Source organism: Agelaius tricolor, unplaced genomic scaffold, assembly GCF_023055355.1.
Source record: "Agelaius tricolor isolate 1412-34295 unplaced genomic scaffold, bAgeTri1.0.p SCAF_26, whole genome shotgun sequence".
In the NCBI taxonomy this organism is placed as follows: Eukaryota; Metazoa; Chordata; class Aves; order Passeriformes; family Icteridae; genus Agelaius; species Agelaius tricolor.
Window position 1 is genome coordinate 1,561,036 of NW_027269286.1, and position 17,549 is coordinate 1,578,584.

Here is a 17,549-nt window from a genome sequence, read left to right on the forward strand (position 1 = left end):
GTTAATCCTTAGCTCTGTCTTGGGCAGATTTCATGCATATCAAGATTGTTTCATCCTACAGCAGCATGTTAAATTTTTACTTAATTTAAAAATCCTTTCTGGCACTCAATCTAAAAATAACTGATAAGAGACAGAAGCATTATTTCTAAGGGGCCAAGTACTACTGTTTTAATGTACGCTAACATAACAAAGTGACTAGATCACTGACTTGTTATGCATAATACACAGAAAAACAATGAATTTTGAATGTAAAATGAATATACCTGTCTTTTTTCTAGATAATCCAAAGCTTCATCCATCATAAGTGGTACTAGAGAAAAGGTGGAGGAAGTCAGGTTAGTAGCTTATAACACCAAAAGCACCTGCACAAGCAAGCTGAAAACAGCCACAAAGCAAGGCTGAGCAAAGCAACTCTTTCATCAACACTACCTTCAGTAACCAAGCTTAGCAGCTGCAACTCTAAGTGCTGCCCTTTCTGAATGCAGAAAGAACACTGAAGAAAATCACACACGTGGTAAAAAGACAGGATAAAAATATTTTTTCTGAGGAACCAACTTTTCATTTTGAAGTATGTAATTCTCTACACATTAAAGGAAAAAAAAATCATTCTTTATGACTGACCCTGTAAACCAGCACTGACTTTATCTGTTTAAGCAAGCTGTCAGCTTCTGTACTGCCACATCAGCTTAAGAGCTTGATTATTTCTATCACATCTAAATGCCTTCACTCAATATCAGGTACTCCTATCTATGGCCAAGTCAAACACAAATCCATGAGATCATCCCTTTTTCTGCCTGTATGAAGCTGCTGTTGTTGTTTAAAGAGTGGAAAGCTCTCAAATAAATTTAAAAAGTATTTTACTACTTCTTGCCTTGCAGCATTTTCAGGGGCAATGAACAGCCATTCTTCTGGGGTTCATTAAAATTAAGAGGATTCTTACAAGTGCCCCATGCTACTTTTAGCAGTAGAAATCAAGTTACACTATGCCTTAATTTTGAAATCCAATGTACTTGGACTGATTTCTAGAAACTGTGTCCAAAATCTGATACATAATCTGGCCTGACAGAATCTACTGCTAACCTAACTGGCTCTGCATTATTATAGTAACAACAGATAGATTTTCTTCTCTTCCTCAAAACTAGAAAAATCTTACACCGGTTTTCCTCATTGTATGAAGGCACAACGACAGAGAGTTCTCTTGTAGCAGGATCATGTAAATTTGGTGCAGATCCTCTCCTGCACTCAGCATCTTCGTGTGGCATTGTTTTGGCAGTCACATGAGCAATTACACAAATCTGTGATGAAGAAGAAATGAAAAAAGTTGTCAAGCATTTTGTTAGAAGTTTACCTAGCTGTTAAATGTGCTACCAGGGGCAATGAAGTATATTTCAGTAACGAGGTGGGTCACTATTGTGCAATTTCACACAGGACCAAAACCCTCTCACCCCATTTGGTTACTCCCACTGTCAGCATCATTGGCTTGCTGCTGTTTTTAACTGCAAAGCATGCAGGTGCCTCCAAAGTCGTGGTCCAAGCTCCTTCCCCAAGTAACCTTAAGCACATCAGCAGGTGCCACCTCTGATCCCCCACCAAGCCACTGAAATCAATGGCAAGCATAACGACCAAGCAAGCATATTGCAAGCATAGCATGCAAGCACCCATGTGTGCTTGCAAAACTAAGGCTCTGATTGCTTCATGCATGGCTAAAAGAAAAGCGGTAGAACTTGGGTTCTGGAGCACTTTTACTTGGTGACATCACACATAGAATCACTGAGGTTGAAAAAGACCTCTGAGATCACCGATGCCCCAACACCACCGTGTCAATTAGACCACGGCACTGAGTGCCACCTCCAGTCTTTCCTTAAACACCTCCAGGGACGGTGCCTCCGCCACCTCCCTGGGCAGGATGCATACGTGGCACTGCGGACAGGCAGCAGAATTTCGCTTTCCAGGGGGTCGACCTTCTTAATCTCGCAGGGCATTTCAGATAGGCAGAAACGCATCCACTTCCCAAATGGTTAACGCGAAGGCGTTAGCAGGACATTTCCCAACACGTACTGTCAGGCTGAAATGCTCCGTCTTGGTGCCCTTTGCCAGGGACGGCAGCCCACGCCTTGCCGAAACACCTTGCCCGCACAACCCCCCGCACAAGCGCAGCCCTGCCGGCTTCTGCCGCCCAGCCCGGGCCGGCCCTGCCGCCTGCGGGGCGCGGCGAGACCGCGGGACCCCCGGACAGGGCCGGGACCCCGGGCAGCGCCCCTGCCCCGCACCGGGGGGCGGGCACAGGGCGGCCTCGCCCACCGCCCCCGCCACGGAGCCCCCCGGGCCCGCCGTGCGCGGCTCTCACCAGGACGAGGAGGAAGGCGGCGAGGGCCGCCAGTGCCAGCGCGGCTGCGGGCAGGGACGGGAGCGGCGGCAGCGCCATCGCCCGCGGCAGCCACGGGGCCCCAGCGCGCCGCGACAGCGACGCGGAAGCGGCCGCGCCGCTCGCCGGGTGCCGCTGGGAGCCGCCGGCGCCCCCCGGCGGTCGGGGCCCGGCAGCGCCGCCGCCCCTGTGGCCGCCGCTGCCTCCGGTCCGCTCGCGGAGGCTGCCGGGAGGGCGGGCCGCCAGGGGGCGCCACATCCGGGACGGAGACGGCACCGCCATGGCGGCGGCGTTCAAGTAAGTGCTGGGCCCTGGTACCGCGGTCCCGCCGGAGCCGCGCCGCGGGTCCCGCCCGCGCCTCTCAGCGTGCCGGCCGTGCGGGGACCCTTGAGGGCTTTATCCCGTCACCGCCCCGGCCGCGCGGGGACCCTTGAGGGCTTTATCCCGTCACCGCCCCGGCCGCGCGGGGACCCTTCAGGGCTTTATCCCGTCACCGCTCCGGTCGCACGCGGGGAGCGGGCTCGGCGCGTCTCGGAGGGATGGGGTCGGTGCTGCGGGGCGGTGGAGCCCTCGGCGAGTGCGGGAAAGACTGAGCGAGCAGGATTTGGCCAGCCGGGAAAACGCCCGTTAAAAAGCGTAGCTCAGTGAGGCCGGAGCTGCCTGGTATCAGAATTGCGGAGTATACCGAGGAGGATCCTTAGAGATCAGCGAGTCCAGCTGCTGGCCCTGTGCAGGACACCCCCAGGAGTCACCATGTGCCTGAGGGCGTTATCCAGGCGCTTCTTGGACTCGGAGCAGTTCTGATGCTGTGACCTCTGCCCTGGGGAAGTTCCAGTCCCAGTGCCCGATCACCTCTACGTGACAAACGTCTTTCCTGCTCTCCAACCTAAACCTCCCCTTACACAGCTGATCGAATTATAAGGAAGTTAAAAGTGTACGGGATTCAATGACTTCTCGTTTATAACTACTCGTTTTAGAATAGTAAAATGGTTTGGGTTAGAGGGGATTTTCCCAGATCATCCAATTCCAATCCCTGTGCCACGGGCAGGGACACCTTTTGCTAGACCAGGGCGCTCAGAGCCCCATCCAGCCTGGCCTTGAACAGTTCCAGGCACAGGGCACTCACAGCTTCTCTGGGTAGGCTGTCCCAGCATCCTTGATTCTATTGCGTGGCTTAAAAGCTTCAAAACAAGTTTTAGCAAGTGCTGTTACATGAACAATAAGATAACAGACCTTGTGTTGGGCTTATAATCCAGTGGTACAGGACCTACGCATGTGGAGCCAACAGGAGCCAATTCATGCTGTCCATTATGTTGGTGATGCCTCTGTGCGTTAGTTTACATTTGGAAAACTTGCCTATTCCACTTATCTTTTTTCCACCCCTGCCCCAGAAGCACTACTTTAACAAAACTGTGAATGCTTTGTTTAAATATTGGCAACACCTTTTATAAAAGCTTTTTTTTTTTACCTTAATGATCCCTGATACACAGGTACTGTTACTAGTGTATGATTAGTAATAACATAAATTATTTCTCATCTGAAGCACTGCATGAAGCATATTTTGTAGTTTTACATTTTCTGAAAGATTCTAAGAAAAACTGAATAAATAAAAATTTTTATGCAAATTTCTGCATCTGAATGCAGTCCTTGAACTAACAGATATTTCACACAGTGTAGTAAAATTTTCCTTTTTGCATTCCTTGAAAGATGAAAGCTAGCAGTTTTTGTTCAGTGTATGTGCAGGCAGGTTCATTGTATGGAAGGAGCATTTTGGAACTGTACTTAGGAAAAATGTACAGTTTTTTCCTAACTGTAAAACTGTTACAGTTTTTCTGCAATACAGTTACAGAGCAATGAGGAAATTTTAATAAAATTTTTTTTTAGATTAGTTTAAAATTTCCTCATTGTTCTGTAACTGTATTGCAGAACAGCTTTGTCAGGCATCTCGATTCCCAGATTGTTTTTTTCCTCTGTGTCTTGCCTACTCAGGAGCTTGCATTTGAAATTCTCTTTCTATTTGTTCTAGAACTGTGGAACCATTGGAATATTACAGGAGGTTTTTGGTGAGTGAAACATAAGATGCCTGTATAACTTCCTTGCAGTGAATTTTTTCTTGCTTGTTTCTGCTCTTCTAACTTGTCTGTATGGAAATCTGAAGCTCTGGAAATGGAAACTGAAAAAAAAAACCAAAAAACCATCTGAGCAGGTGAAAAACATTTGTGCTCTTCAGAACATGTTTTTCTTTCCATCTTTTCATGGTGTTGATGCTGTTCATCTTGATCGGTAAATGCTTCTGTTGGTCTTGAAAGGAGTTCAGGTTAAATTTGACCAAGATGCAGGTTTTTGCCTCGTACAAAATTATGTCATACCAGGCTTTTAGATTCTGCAAAAATTGGTAAAAGAGACTATTGCTGCTAACCATGCACACTTTAACTGAGGGGGAAGAACACTGACTTTTGTTACCCTAAATTAGTTCAGCTATTACTGAAGTTGTATTGACTTAGAAATGGATCCAGTGTTATTGCAAATTTTGGTTCTTATAATTGAACCAAAAGAGTTTGCTTTTGAAAAGCTTGAAACTGTGGTAACAATTCAGATCTAAAATGATGGGATATTGTTTCAGTTTCTAACACAAGGGTTATGTGTTGTACAGCTTCTGACTGATGGTATTTGAATGCTGCGTTTTCTTTTGGTGCAGGGTTTTTCTTTTGTTTTCTTAAGTTCACTCTAATTTTAAGAGCTCCACTAAGTGATGCAGGCAGGTAAAAACTCTGATTTTAAGTTTACCAGTGCGTGTTCATTCTTGGATGATGTTCTGAATCTAGTCTCCTGTAGTACCTACCCTTGAGACAATCAGTCTCCTGTTATATTATCTAAATAAATTTAAATGAATTTTAAAAATCAGGAGTTTTCTTTTGCAGGCTGATGACCACAAACTACTATCAGTTGATGAAAAGCAGCTAGAGTGTGACTGAGTTTTCCCTAGCATTTTTGAGAAGAGAGTATTATGTTTTATTAAGTTCTGTAGCAAAAATATTACTGTGTTATTTGATAAAGTATATTTTCTAATTTGAAGTTTGTAATTTTTCTTTAGAAAGAGAACTGTCGACCTGATGGAAGAGAGTTAGGTGAATTTCGGACAACCACTGTCAACATAGGCAAGTGCTTATGTGGAATAGTAATAATGGGGGAGGTATTATTAGTATTAGGTTATAGTGGTGACCTTAATGACTTGCTAATTGGTTTTCTTGGTTCTTATATTTGGAAACCAGGAAGAGGAAGGATTTTCCTTTACAGTTTCTACAATGGTACAATGGTATCTTTGAGCACTGTTTTCAGTCCTGTTCCTGGGCTAACATGCACAGTGTAATTAGTCAGTTCTGCTCCTGTATGTGCAGCACAATTTAGGTGCTCTCACAAGTTTGCAGATGACACTGAACTGCGAGTGGCTGATATGCCAGAGGGTTCTGCTGCCATGCAGAGGGGCCTCAGCAGGCTGGAGAACCTCAACCGTTCTGTATGATTGACTGTTTGATACAGAGATTCTGTCCCACTCTGGATTTGAGACTTTGCTTAGGCTGTGTTTAGTATAAAATGATTGAAGGTAAACACTCCATGAAGGTTGGATGTTATTTAGCGCCCTTTGAAGGGAAAATAGATTTTATTGAACAGTACTTTTTCTCTTCAGGTTCAATTACAACTGCAGATGGTTCTGCCCTGGTGAAGTTAGGAAATACCACAGTGATTTGCGGAGTAAAAGCGGTATGGTTGGTTTTTATCTTTATTTATTGTTAGCTGACTTTGTGCATTTGTGTTTAGAATTGCTCACCCTTGAAGTTACAAAAATGTGCCAGTCAGATGCAATTACAGTCCTTCACCTGAGTTACTTCTAGACCTGAAAGTTGATATATAATGTAATTGCATAATCCTACCTGTATAGTCTGAGAACGTGTATTTTTGTGATGCCCATTGTGTGTGGGGAAAGATGTGTACAAAACCAAAGTCTTTGTTATTTCTAGATAAAAGCTCTGTAATTGAAAAGTTCCTGAACATGGATCAGTAAGTGCCCTGGGAATGAGCTGGCTGGACTATTGAATGCCTTGTAGCCCCTACTCTACTGCTGGCCTGCCATGACCTACAAGACCAATGACTGTTCATCCCTGTACTGAGTTCTTCCATAGGAAATTTACAGACAAGGACTGATTAAAAATGACTTTCGTAAATCTCATTGTCATAATAACTGGGAAGAAAACAACCATTTGTATATAGAACAGCTGAAAAATATTTTGTACACAATTCTTCATTTTTCTCTTTTCTATTTCTCCAGGAACTTGCTGCACCTGCAGTGGATTCTGCTAATAAGGGATATATTGGTAAGTGTTTCAGCATCGATCTGAGGTTTTGTATTACTTCAGCTAAAATGTTGTGGAAATTGTAGATTTCTTAAAAGAATTAATTTGGATCAAATTTTATTACAACTCTTCAAATTAATTTCAAAATTGACATTTAGTCATCTAGAATTCCCTTTGCTTTGCTTGTGAGTTTTCCGTATACAGCTACCTTTTCGTTGCTGTTTCCAGGCTGAGCATGGAAGGAAACCTGCATCATTGTGTATATTAAGAGGGAGAAGGTACTCTATAAAAGACAGTGGCATGCATGGTTGTGTAAAGGCATGTTAACTTCTGTTTCAAGGTCCCAGTAGGCAAAAAATGTAACTGTTAAAAACTGTGAAATAAAAACTGTTTATTTCTCAGAGAACTGTAATTCCCAGTGGTACCTCCTCACTCGTGTTTGGAGGTTTTTTTGGAAATAAAATAATTCTGTGGAATTGAGAGACAAAGTCCCCTTTTCTAAGGCATCTCCCAAGTATGTTGTTTTCAGTAAGCTTGACTATGCTTAGGTTTTTTTCATGAATGTTTATGCATGTTTTTGCTTCAAGTCTAAAGCCTCAGGTTTTAATAGTTGATGGAAAGCAGACAGCATACCAGTAAAGTCAGGCAGTGGGATGGAAATGCTGCTGTTTCTTGATCTGCTGAAAAGTGCTTAATACTTGCAGAAGTGTTTGTGTGGGTCATGATAGAGAAGGATTATAAACAGAGAGTGGTAGCTAGGAGTATGGGCTTTTCCATGGAATATATAGTTCCTGAGTACAGAGAGTACTACAAGTTCTTTAATACAAACTCATGCATAACTTTATTTTTCAGGGGAGAATTAGGAAGGCTTGATTGAAAAATTCTTGGTCTTGCCTTTCATTTGAAGTACATAAAATAGTATTAATAGCATCTGTTATTTATTTTTTTATTTTTGATTACCCATTGCCTGCTTTCTTTGGTTTATGACTAATGATTCTTGCTACCTAGTTCCAAATGTGGAGCTGCCATCCCTCTGTGCAGAGAGGTTTCGCTCTGGACCACCTGGTGAAGAAGCTCAAGCAGCGAGCCAGTTCATCGCAGATGTGATTGAAAAGTAAGAACCATCTTAGTGCTGTTAAAATACAAGCAACTCTGCAAGAGTTTTCTATTGCCTTGCTTACTCTCATTTTATTTTAGTTCACAGATGATAGTGAAAGAAGATCTGTGTATTGCCAATGGCAAGGTAAGTTCTATCTCAGAATGAAGAGGGAGATAGTAACAAGATCACAGGACCTCTACACGAGTACAAATACAGAAGGTATTTGAGGTTATAGGGGGTTTTAGTGTTGTTTTTGCTTTTCATTCCTCATAGCTTATTTTACATCCTAAGTGCAAAAGTCAAATAATAGAAATAAGTATCTGTATTTAGTGTGGCCAGAATTTTCTTACATATTGCCCCATTTACTTAGCTGATGGAATATCTCCCATGTGCAAACCTTTTTTGATAGCTTGCGTGGGTCTTATACTGTGATATCATATGTCTGGACTATGATGGAAACCTTCTGGATGCCAGTGTCTTTGCTTTGTTGGCAGCATTAAAAAATGGTAAGTTTTCCTTAGAAGAAGAGACATTCTGATAAGTGTTGCTTGGAGAAATGCTTTTTGAACCCTGATAAGTAGGTTCCTAGTTCATAAGACTGTTTGTTTCCTGTCATTTGAATGCAAATACAAGGTGGAAATGATGGTGGGATGCCATAGGTGTGTAACACCTCAAAAACAGCATCTTTTTCATATCCTTATTATTGCTTTCTTAAAAGACTATCTGCTACTCTGCCATGTGTTCTCTGGTGTCAGATACATGAGTCTTTCAGAAGGGGCTATGAATGAGTTTAACATCTACATCAGGGCATTATTACTTCGATAATGTATTTTGTGTAGGCAGGATGAGCTGTTGGAGGCTTTGCTTACACAAGTATTTTGTCACAACAGAATATTCCTTTCCTAGCTTAATGAATCATAGTTTGTAAAAAAAATGTGTGGCCTGACTGTTTGCAGGTGTGTGGCTTATAAATGCATGAAGGCAGCAGTTTAAAGGGAAACTTACAGCAAGGCCTCCCTTTCTAACTGTGAATTGCCAGCCTTAGAATTCCCCTAGCTACTTTGCTTTTGTCCTCCTTGTCACCAGCAATGTATGGGTTGTCACAGCAAGAGTTAGCTAAAGGTCAGGTTGCACTGTTTCTACAGATGCATAACATTCATGGCATGAGACTATATTCCTAATTTTTATATGTCCAGTAGACTTGGGGAAAAAATACTTTTGGTTAAATATTCTAAAGTATTAGAATCTAAAGTACTAGAGTCTAAAGTATTTTAATTGTGTGGCATTTTGGAAGTAGAAAATATTTATGTGTAAGGAGAAAAGCTTCTGTTACCAAGTACAAAAATCAAATACTTTCTTGAACAGGTCATTCTAAGCTAAATACTTTCCTTGAATTCAAGATTTGTTTTTTTTTAGAGAGTATGATTAATGTAGGAAAAACTATTCTGATTGATTTTCAATGGGTTAAGATAACAGCTTAAATAATTAAGTAGTTGTCCACATCTCTAGGCCTGCTAAACCCAGCATGTTTAGTATTAGACCATTGTATTTTTTTCATCTCTTCAGTGCAATTGCCGTTGGTTACGATAAATGAAGAAAGTGGTTTATCAGAAGTTAATTTAAAACAGAAGAATCCTTTGATTATCAGAAAGCATCCGGTTGCCACATCATTTGCTATATTTGATGAGTAAGTTCCAAACTGTTTTGTACTTTATGGAAACAACAGTGTTTGTAAAACAAATGAAAGACTGAAGATGCCACCGGTGATGATGTTTGTGCACTTCTGCCAGGGACGAGAGTGGAGCCTCAGGCAATGCTGCTCCACCCATATTAAATCCACAGCCTCTCTCATTGAAGGGGTATCTAGTTCTGTGATGTAAGGAGTGCACAGAACAAAGTGTAGTAAAAGATAAGCTTAAAAGTACAGGGATGGGTACTGTTTTAGGTTTTTGAAGTATCTTTAAGATGAAAACGTTACCAGTGCAATTAATGTTTTAGAAGCCTGTGTAATAACTGATAGAAAAGATGGTAGTTTTTGAACAGCTTATGCCAAGGATGTAGTCAACAAAGGAAGTAGGAAGTAACAGTCCAATTAGAACAACAGAACCCCTGGATAACTGTAAACATAATGACCCAAGGTGAAGTGTAACCAGCATTCTTAAGTAATTGTTCATGTAGGAAGAGAATCTGATTATGAGAATTCAAAGTAATCACATCTGATAATTTGACTCCTCATCTGAAATTGTCTACTGGGTCTTCCTTAGGTCATGAATGTTAAGAATGTATTCTGCTGCTATTTATAAGAAATGCAGTCATTTCAGGTGACATCCATTTGCAAAGTAGAAAGTGACAGGATACTGCTCATTGTGCTATTCAAGATTTAGGTCTGTTTGGAGATCTTGGGGGGTTATGGCACATTAATGTGTACTCACAGAAATGATTAGTAGGGACCTTTCATCCAAATAACAAATGGTGTGGGGAGAGCAATAATGTCAATTATTGGTACTTCAGAATGCCTCTGTTAATTGCTTTAGTACCATTTCTGCTGGGTCTGAAGTTTGATGTACACTAAGTGAGTAACATACTAGGCAGACAACTGTCAGTAGGGTATTATTTACACACAAATCACACATACTTACATATAGACCAAAAAGCTGCCTGGGGAAGAAGGCTTTCCATGAGTGTCTGTTGCTGTTGCATCAAACAAGTTACTGAAGTCTCCTTTTAGCTCCTAAAACTAAGTACTGAGAGGAGGTCTGCCTGTGTTGTGTGGTTTGCGTTGGTTTTATTTTTGTTTTTTAATTCTGGTTAATAGCCCTTTCAATAAAATGCTTTTCATACCCTGGCTTCCAGAGGCATTTTTCTTCTGCATAAAAGGCCTCCTTGAGTAAATGGAAGTGGTAAGTTGCTGGTTAGTGTGGCCATGGCTGAAGAGCACTGCTGCAGGGCTGCTCCTGTACATCAACAAGAGCCATGCAATGACCTGCTCATGTGACAGTATGACAGCCAGAATAACCCAATGAATCTGGTTTTGAACTATTCCCAGTCGGAGTGATGTTAGAGTTCACTGACAACAAATTGAGAACCACTTTGGTGAACTTACCAGTGCAAATCAGTTTTGCTTTAAGGTGTCTAGTAGAAATCAGTGCAGCCTACACCTAAAACCAATGCTAGTCTTCAGTGTAACTACAATATAACAACTGCAGTCTTTCATATTCCATACTGCAAGTGGCAATTCAGTGGCATTTTCCTGCAAGACCTCACTGTCACAAATTTATGAAACTGCTTATATGCCTATTTTCGACAGTCACAAACACATGATTATGTGGACTCTCCCACATTTTTTGGCTTTTTTCTCTTTTTTTTTTTTCTTTAAATTGGTGTATTTTGGTAGGAAAACAGATAAGCTTGAGCACTAAATCCATCTACAAATACTTTGTGAGACTACAGTAAGAATTGTATTTTGCAATAACATTATTGGAGCAATGTATACCAACATATCTGCATGCATTTCTTTCACAAGCACATTACTCATTGTTGATCCAACTGCTGAAGAAGAAGATTTAGCAACTGGAACAGTAACCATTGTAACTGATGAAGAAGGCAGACTGTGTTCTGTCCATAAACCAGGTACTTCTAAATTTACTACAAAGAAGCTTATGGGAGATGATCATGTTAGGTCAAGAAAAGATTCTGTACCTGCTTTGCTTTGTGAGATGCAGCTGCTTTATGGTAACAGTGTCTGCCTGAATAGTCAATAATTACCTGCTCTTGAAAGGAGTTTTAAGATGGCGGGTGGCATGACTAAAGTTCAAGAAGCAGTCACAGGAGAGGACTAATTCTGGGCATGTCTCCTGTTACAGCTCTTGTTTGTTTCCATTATCTTTGCCTGAAGCTGGGGCTGGGAAAGCTGTATGCTCCCCAGTGAAAGGTGGTGGTAATGACAATTACTGTATTAATACTTGCATTTGGAAATCACAGTTAGATACACGTAACTGAAATATAAGTAGAAAATCAAATTATTCCCTTCAATGTTTAGGTGGAAGTCCTCTTACAGGAGCCAAGCTTCAGGACTGTATCACCAGAGCAATTACAAGACACAAAGAAGTAAAGAAGCTCATAGACAAAGTAATAAAAAGTATAACACCCAAGTGAATAAAAAGAGAGCTCTTTTCAAAAATGGATTTGTAAAAATTGTATTTGTTACAGTGTTCACAAACCTTTTATACTAAATAAACAAATACCAATACTACATTTACAAAGTTCATTTTTTCTAAAATGTTTTTCACCCTCATTCTATGTACAATGTTGTTGACTGGTAAAAAATACAAGATAAAACATTCTGTTAAAAAATTAAGTGACTAGAGGAAACCAGATCCTAGCTGCTTTATAGATGAAATTTCTAAGTTCTGTATGGTTGGCTTCCAAAACCAGTTCATTTCTTTTAGTGTAATGTCAAAATTTCATTTTCCCACCAGTAATATAAAACACTAATTTTATTTTAAGCCTTTTCCTTAACAATCTGAAAAAAAAATCCCCTTCCAATCAGTTTTTTTGTGGGGGGAGGCAAGTCTCATGATTTTGGAGGGGCTGATGTGCCTCTTTTCCTTTTACTTTTTGAGTGGCTGCCTGAATGTTGATGATGCAGGTGAGCTGCTTGTGCTGCTGCCGCTGCCATAGCCATTTGATGCTGCAAGAATCGCAACTGCTGCCATGGAGGAGAAGGGAGAAAAAGCTTGTTAGTGTTGACTATAAAGCTTTCACATCAGGAAGAATGAAGAGGGGGAGAGAAAGAAAAAATAAGGAAGCACCAGGTTGACAAAAGGAACACACCATGAACTGGGGCAGGGATACAGTCAAGCAGCACCAGTGGCACAGAAGCCTGCTGAGGGCACAAGCTAACATTTTACATGTGAATGTGCACAGCTTTGTTTCTTTGCCCTTTATCTTCATTGCAGTAACTGCAGTAACTCAGCAACTTCACTGAGTGTTTGGGTTACACAGTACCTTTTTAATGTGATAGCTTCTCAGTGTATGTATTGTATGAATTTTCTGTATATATTACAAACATGAGACTGTGTGCTAAAAAAATGCTAAAATGTTTTCATGAAGCATCTGAATGGTAAAGGAGCTTTGCAGAGCTCTTGCTTTCATGTACTGACTAGCAGTCCTACATTTGAACTTCCAGGTGCTTACATCCATGCCATTTTGAAATCTATTGGCACCTGGTATAGTATTTAGATATGTGCCACAAGCACCCCTTGAATGTTTGCAAATCAGGAAGGTGGAGGGCTTCAATGAATAAAAATAAATTCAGTGCTCCAAGCTGAGAGAACCACAGATTTCAGGTCTTGCACGATAGTTTGCCAAATACATGTTGGTTTTGTTGTTTTTTTTTTTTTTTTATTTTCAGTTTGCAAGACCATAACTGCATTAGTTAAAAAGAGCCCAAGAGGGCAATATTTTTGATTTTGGAGCCAAGAATTGTATTTTTAATTTAATTTTTTTTTAACACAGTCAGAGTGAAGTTGCTGGATTACTTGTATCTGTTGCTGCTGCTGCTGCAAGGCTTGTTGTTGCTGCTGTTGCAAGGCAGAAGAGAGCTGGAGTCTCTGCTGAGGAAGGCTTTGCCCAGGTCTGTTCACGGCAGAGCCAAGCTGAGACAACACTGAGAAAGGAGAAGGGGAAAGCAGGCAGGTCAAAGAGGTCAGGTTGAGTTGGTGAGGGGAGGAAGACATAGGAATAGTGTAACAGGAAAGGGGGATCAATAGAATTAGTTTCAGAGTCAAATTTGGAACAGTGCAGAATAAAGTATACATGATATACATACTCTGTTAGTTAGAACATAATTAGATTATGAAGTGCTTGTGGAGACACAAAGGTTTCTCACACTGGATGTTAAGCACAGAGTTAAAGAAACATTCCTTAATGAAGTCTGGCATGAAGTTCCCTGCATTTTCATTTTGTCTCAAGTGTAACTTGTTTTCATGTGATACTATCAATTGATGGCACTTAACTGCCAAACAAAGCAGAGAAGTGCATGCTTTAGAAGTCGAGTATTTCTCATAGAATTCATGTCCTGATAATAAACAGTAAATCATTCTGATCTAACGTAAGACTTCCTTAAGACCAAACTTCATTTCAGTGTGAATTTATCAACATAAACACTTTGCTATAAAAGGAGGCTCAGCAAGCACATACCTGTGGCTTGAGGTTGCATAAAATTCCCTACTCCAGTCAGGTTAATTACAGCAGCTTGTTGGGCAGATAATGCCTGATCTTGATTGGATGGACCTTGGTCAGACCCCTAGCAAAAATGAAAAGCTTGATCCTTATTACCAAACTTTCGTATCAATGAATAAGCAAATAAAGCCAGCGTGAAGGCAAACTTCTGAAGTGCCATTTAAAAACATTTAATGCTACGTCATCCAGTGTGTGCCAGATACAGGCTATAGTGTAGTCACTAACAGTTGAACAAACAGATACTGAATACCCCAGAACAGCTTTGTTTTGGTAGAAATGGTAGTGCTCCTGTTACCCAGCAGAAGTCCATGTAGTTGTCAATTTCTCTGCAGTCTAGCAGAGACTACACTTCATGGTTGTAATCTTATGACAACTTCCTGTCCCACTCACAGCCCCAAAGTCTTCAGGGGACCCTGAGATACCCATGTGCAAAGGTCCTAATCAATCAAAGTGTGCAAAGGCTGTCACATTCCCATGTTCATATTGTGCTACACACCTTCATTTCATAAAAATACAGACCCTGCTTTTAAAATCATATTTTCAGAATGCAGTAGTTTTCACAGTAATCACTTTAAAGGAATTAGTGTAGTCTGACTTAGTGTCTCCTGAAGTCAAAGGGTGCTGAATTATGACCTCTTTTAGAACTTAAATTATGCACTGATTTGTAACATAGGGAAGTAAAGCATTATATGCACAATTTGAGAAAAACTGCATAGCTTATGAGTCGGAAAAAAGCTGGTTCAGTCCAGGAGTTGCAATGCTTCTTTAGCGTTACATTATAATGCTACTAAGATCTAGGAAAACCAGACCAAAGGATTGCATGTTGAGACACCATCACCTCCATGATGACTAAGAGTCACAGAACCACCATGTGGGGAAAATCCCTAAGTATGAGAGAGAATGCATATTTATATTCTATTGGTAGCACAGACAATTTTTGTTGCTTTTGATCCTAAGTTTTTTCACTAAGACTTTGAGCACATACATTCCTGTCCTTATCAAAGCTAAGGAATCTAGTGTTCATAATATCTCATTTTAGCCAACAACCCCCTCCTCTATAATGCAAGGTATGAGAGAAGTTCCTTAGGGCAGTTTAACCAATGCAGAGATTGATTTTCTCCAGAACTTTCTGCCACAAGAACTATGCTTACATCAGCCTTTTTATAAATGCCCTTGATGTTCAATATCTAGAAAATAAAACTCAACAGTAGAAGGTCACATTATATTTTTTTTAGTAGTTCAACTACTGACATTCAGAGATTCAGATGCTGTGAACAAATTGCAAAGTTTCCCATTTAAACCTTCCCACAATCCAGAACAAGGCCTGTGGCACAGGAGGCTATATACCATTAAAAAAAAAAAAAAAATCAGAGGCATCTTATTTATGAACAGTCTACAGTATCACAAGTGAAATTATGACAAACTTGAGTATCCAGTAGAGAGTATTTGGTAAGCAGAACTCTTGTGTGTCTGAGAACACAAAAGCAGAGCAGCTAGTTTTCTCACACTGCTGCATCAATGTTGGTTAGGATTTTTAAGTACTAACCTGGTACTTGCACCTTACGATTTTTAAAGTGCAACTGACTACTCAAAATTCGTCATTTGAAGACGGATTGGTGTCTATCGCCTTTAATTACAGGCAGCAACAGAGCAAATCTCTTAAGATTACAGCTTTAAAGACAAGTTGTATTTCATTAGGTGCAAAGAAAATTCTGCTGAACTACAGCAGTGAGGTTTGTAAGCCAACTCACAGCAGTGTCAGTAACAAGTTTTTGTTTCTCTGTAATAATCCTGACTGCATTTTTTCTCTGTTCATCTGATATATCTGTTAGTTATGATAAACAAAGCACTAAGCTGGTTTTACACTACTCATACAGTGGGGCTGGCTCTCTTCATGACAGTTAGACAATGCTCAGCGGTTGTTACAGCTTTTCTACACAGGATATAAATAAAGAGTTATAACCCAGCTCCAGCCATAGCAACAGAGCCACTGCACTCTTTGCTGTTTGAGAAAGTTTAGGAGCAAGAGTTTCCTCCCCCTCTGCTTCAGATCTATGGGGTAATGGCTCATTTACTTGTGGAGATGGGGAGAAAAGGAGAAACTCTTTCATCCACACACTCCAGACTAAGGGCTGTTAGCACACACCTGTTCTCCCTGCTGCTGAGGACTACAGGTTGTAGGCTGCTGAGATTGCTGCTATGGAGAAAACTGAGACAGCTGCTGCTGAAGTGGGTTAAAAATAAGTGAACCACCTGGAAGCTGTTGAAGACTAAAAACAAAAGGCATAATTCAATCAAACTGCTGAGTTTCCTACTGTTCTAGGATGAAGATTGTATTGATAGTGGTGTACTTCCCAGAGGCTGGATTTTTGTTTGGTAATGCCTTTAAAGTCAATCAATTTACAATTGTTGCTGTTTCTGAAAAAAGCTCATGCTCTGAAAACAAACTTGCATGATCTGACAGAAAGGTATTTCCATAGGAAAATATATTTTAATTATTTTAATTAAAATGGCAGATAGTGTACTGATACTGGAAAGATAAATGCCAGTCTTCAACAGCACTGTATGTAATTTCCACTTTCAGAATATTCCACTGAATTTTAATAGATAGTGAAACGGCCTTGATTCCTCTCCCTTACCCCAGCTTTAATTGCAGTTATTTCAGCTGAATTGTTCTTGGTTTATATGAGTGGCAGAGCTAGCTTGAAAGAATGTCCTTCAACCTGGAATCACTCAAATACAAGCATTTAATTGTATAGAAGAGCTCTATTCTGGCATAACTGCCTCCTGTGCCTGTCCTTTTCCATCCTTCTCGAGTGTACAGGAGTGGGAAGAGGAAGTAGCAAAGCTGGTAGTAATTTTTTGAAGCATGGTGCAATCTATGTGGAACACTGTAATTCTGTACCTGCATCTGGCAGCTGACTTCAAGGTCCAGGAACTCCGCCCAGTTCCACAAAAAACCCCTGCTCTGCTTTTAAATGCAACTCTGACATAATAAACATCTGCTCATATTTGTATTTGTATGTATGCTTAGTGCAAATAAAGCATTTACAGACCTTCTAAACTCCCTATCTTACATGAACTTCCATTTCTCAAAACTCTTTAAACCTATTACTGCACCTACCTGTGCATGCTGAGCTTGGCCTTTAGGCATTCTATGTGTAACCGTGTAACCTCCAAGTGATTCTACTACACTGTTTTGTACAGTAAAATTGTAACTTTAGTCTGTGATCTGCAATGAAACCTTAGGCAAATGCTGAAAGATTGTATTTTAGGGTTAATCTTTTAAATTCAAATGTCAGCATCTTTATATTGTTACTGAGAATTATTTGCTTTTTTCTGAGCTAGGAATGTAACTTCCACCTTGTATGTCTATGGAGATCTCTTTTCTCTTATTCTAAGCCCTTTAAATAAGCAATTAAGATTTGCAGTAAATGGTCTGACCAACTGGCTCCAAAGATCTGTGTGGGGCAGTGCAGTAAGCAGCACT

The 17,549-nt window shown here is 40.7% G+C and overlaps 3 protein-coding genes across 14 annotated transcripts in view; 1 reads left to right on the forward strand and 2 right to left on the reverse strand.

Moving 5' to 3' along the window:
• Nucleotides 1–2,647, reverse strand: part of ALG5 (ALG5 dolichyl-phosphate beta-glucosyltransferase) — a 20,650-nt gene extending 18,003 nt beyond the window's left edge. For both annotated transcript variants that reach the window (XM_071448432.1, XM_071448431.1), the window contains exons 1-3: nucleotides 2,348–2,647; nucleotides 1,154–1,295; nucleotides 264–310 (exon numbers count right to left, since the gene is read on the reverse strand). In XM_071448432.1, coding sequence (XP_071304533.1) covers nucleotides 264–310; nucleotides 1,154–1,295; nucleotides 2,348–2,647 — 489 coding nt within the window. The remainder of the gene's footprint in view (nucleotides 1–263; nucleotides 311–1,153; nucleotides 1,296–2,347) is intronic.
• On the forward strand, nucleotides 2,569–12,070 carry EXOSC8 (exosome component 8). The gene is made up of 11 exons (XM_071448433.1): nucleotides 2,569–2,662; nucleotides 4,392–4,428; nucleotides 5,460–5,523; nucleotides 6,054–6,127; nucleotides 6,693–6,738; nucleotides 7,726–7,831; nucleotides 7,915–7,960; nucleotides 8,226–8,322; nucleotides 9,383–9,503; nucleotides 11,340–11,446; nucleotides 11,856–12,070. The coding sequence occupies exons 1-11, from the start codon at nucleotides 2,646–2,648 to the stop codon at nucleotides 11,969–11,971; spliced, it is 831 nt and encodes a 276-aa protein (XP_071304534.1). The 5' UTR covers nucleotides 2,569–2,645; the 3' UTR covers nucleotides 11,972–12,070.
• SUPT20H (SPT20 homolog, SAGA complex component) overlaps nucleotides 11,997–17,549 on the reverse strand; it is a 29,917-nt gene continuing 24,364 nt past the window's right edge. For 7 of the 11 annotated variants that reach the window (XM_071448424.1, XM_071448423.1, XM_071448421.1 and 4 more), the window contains 3 exons: nucleotides 14,018–14,123; nucleotides 13,357–13,484; nucleotides 11,997–12,524 (listed from right to left, as the gene is read on the reverse strand). In XM_071448424.1, the coding sequence (XP_071304525.1) occupies nucleotides 12,390–12,524; nucleotides 13,357–13,484; nucleotides 14,018–14,123 (369 nt within the window). In that variant the 3' untranslated portion in view covers nucleotides 11,997–12,389. The remainder of the gene's footprint in view (nucleotides 12,525–13,356; nucleotides 13,485–14,017; nucleotides 14,124–17,549) is intronic. The other 4 variants (XM_071448429.1, XM_071448426.1, XM_071448422.1 and 1 more) reach the window with 3 other exon arrangements.

Bases quoted from the DNA above. Each gene is read 5' to 3' on its own strand.
- EXOSC8 (XM_071448433.1), top strand. The intron at 7,832-7,914 runs GTAAGAACCATC...ATTTTATTTTAG, and splicing joins ATCGCAGATGTGATTGAAAA to TTCACAGATGATAGTGAAAG. The intron at 8,323-9,382 runs GTAAGTTTTCCT...TCATCTCTTCAG, and splicing joins GTTGGCAGCATTAAAAAATG to TGCAATTGCCGTTGGTTACG.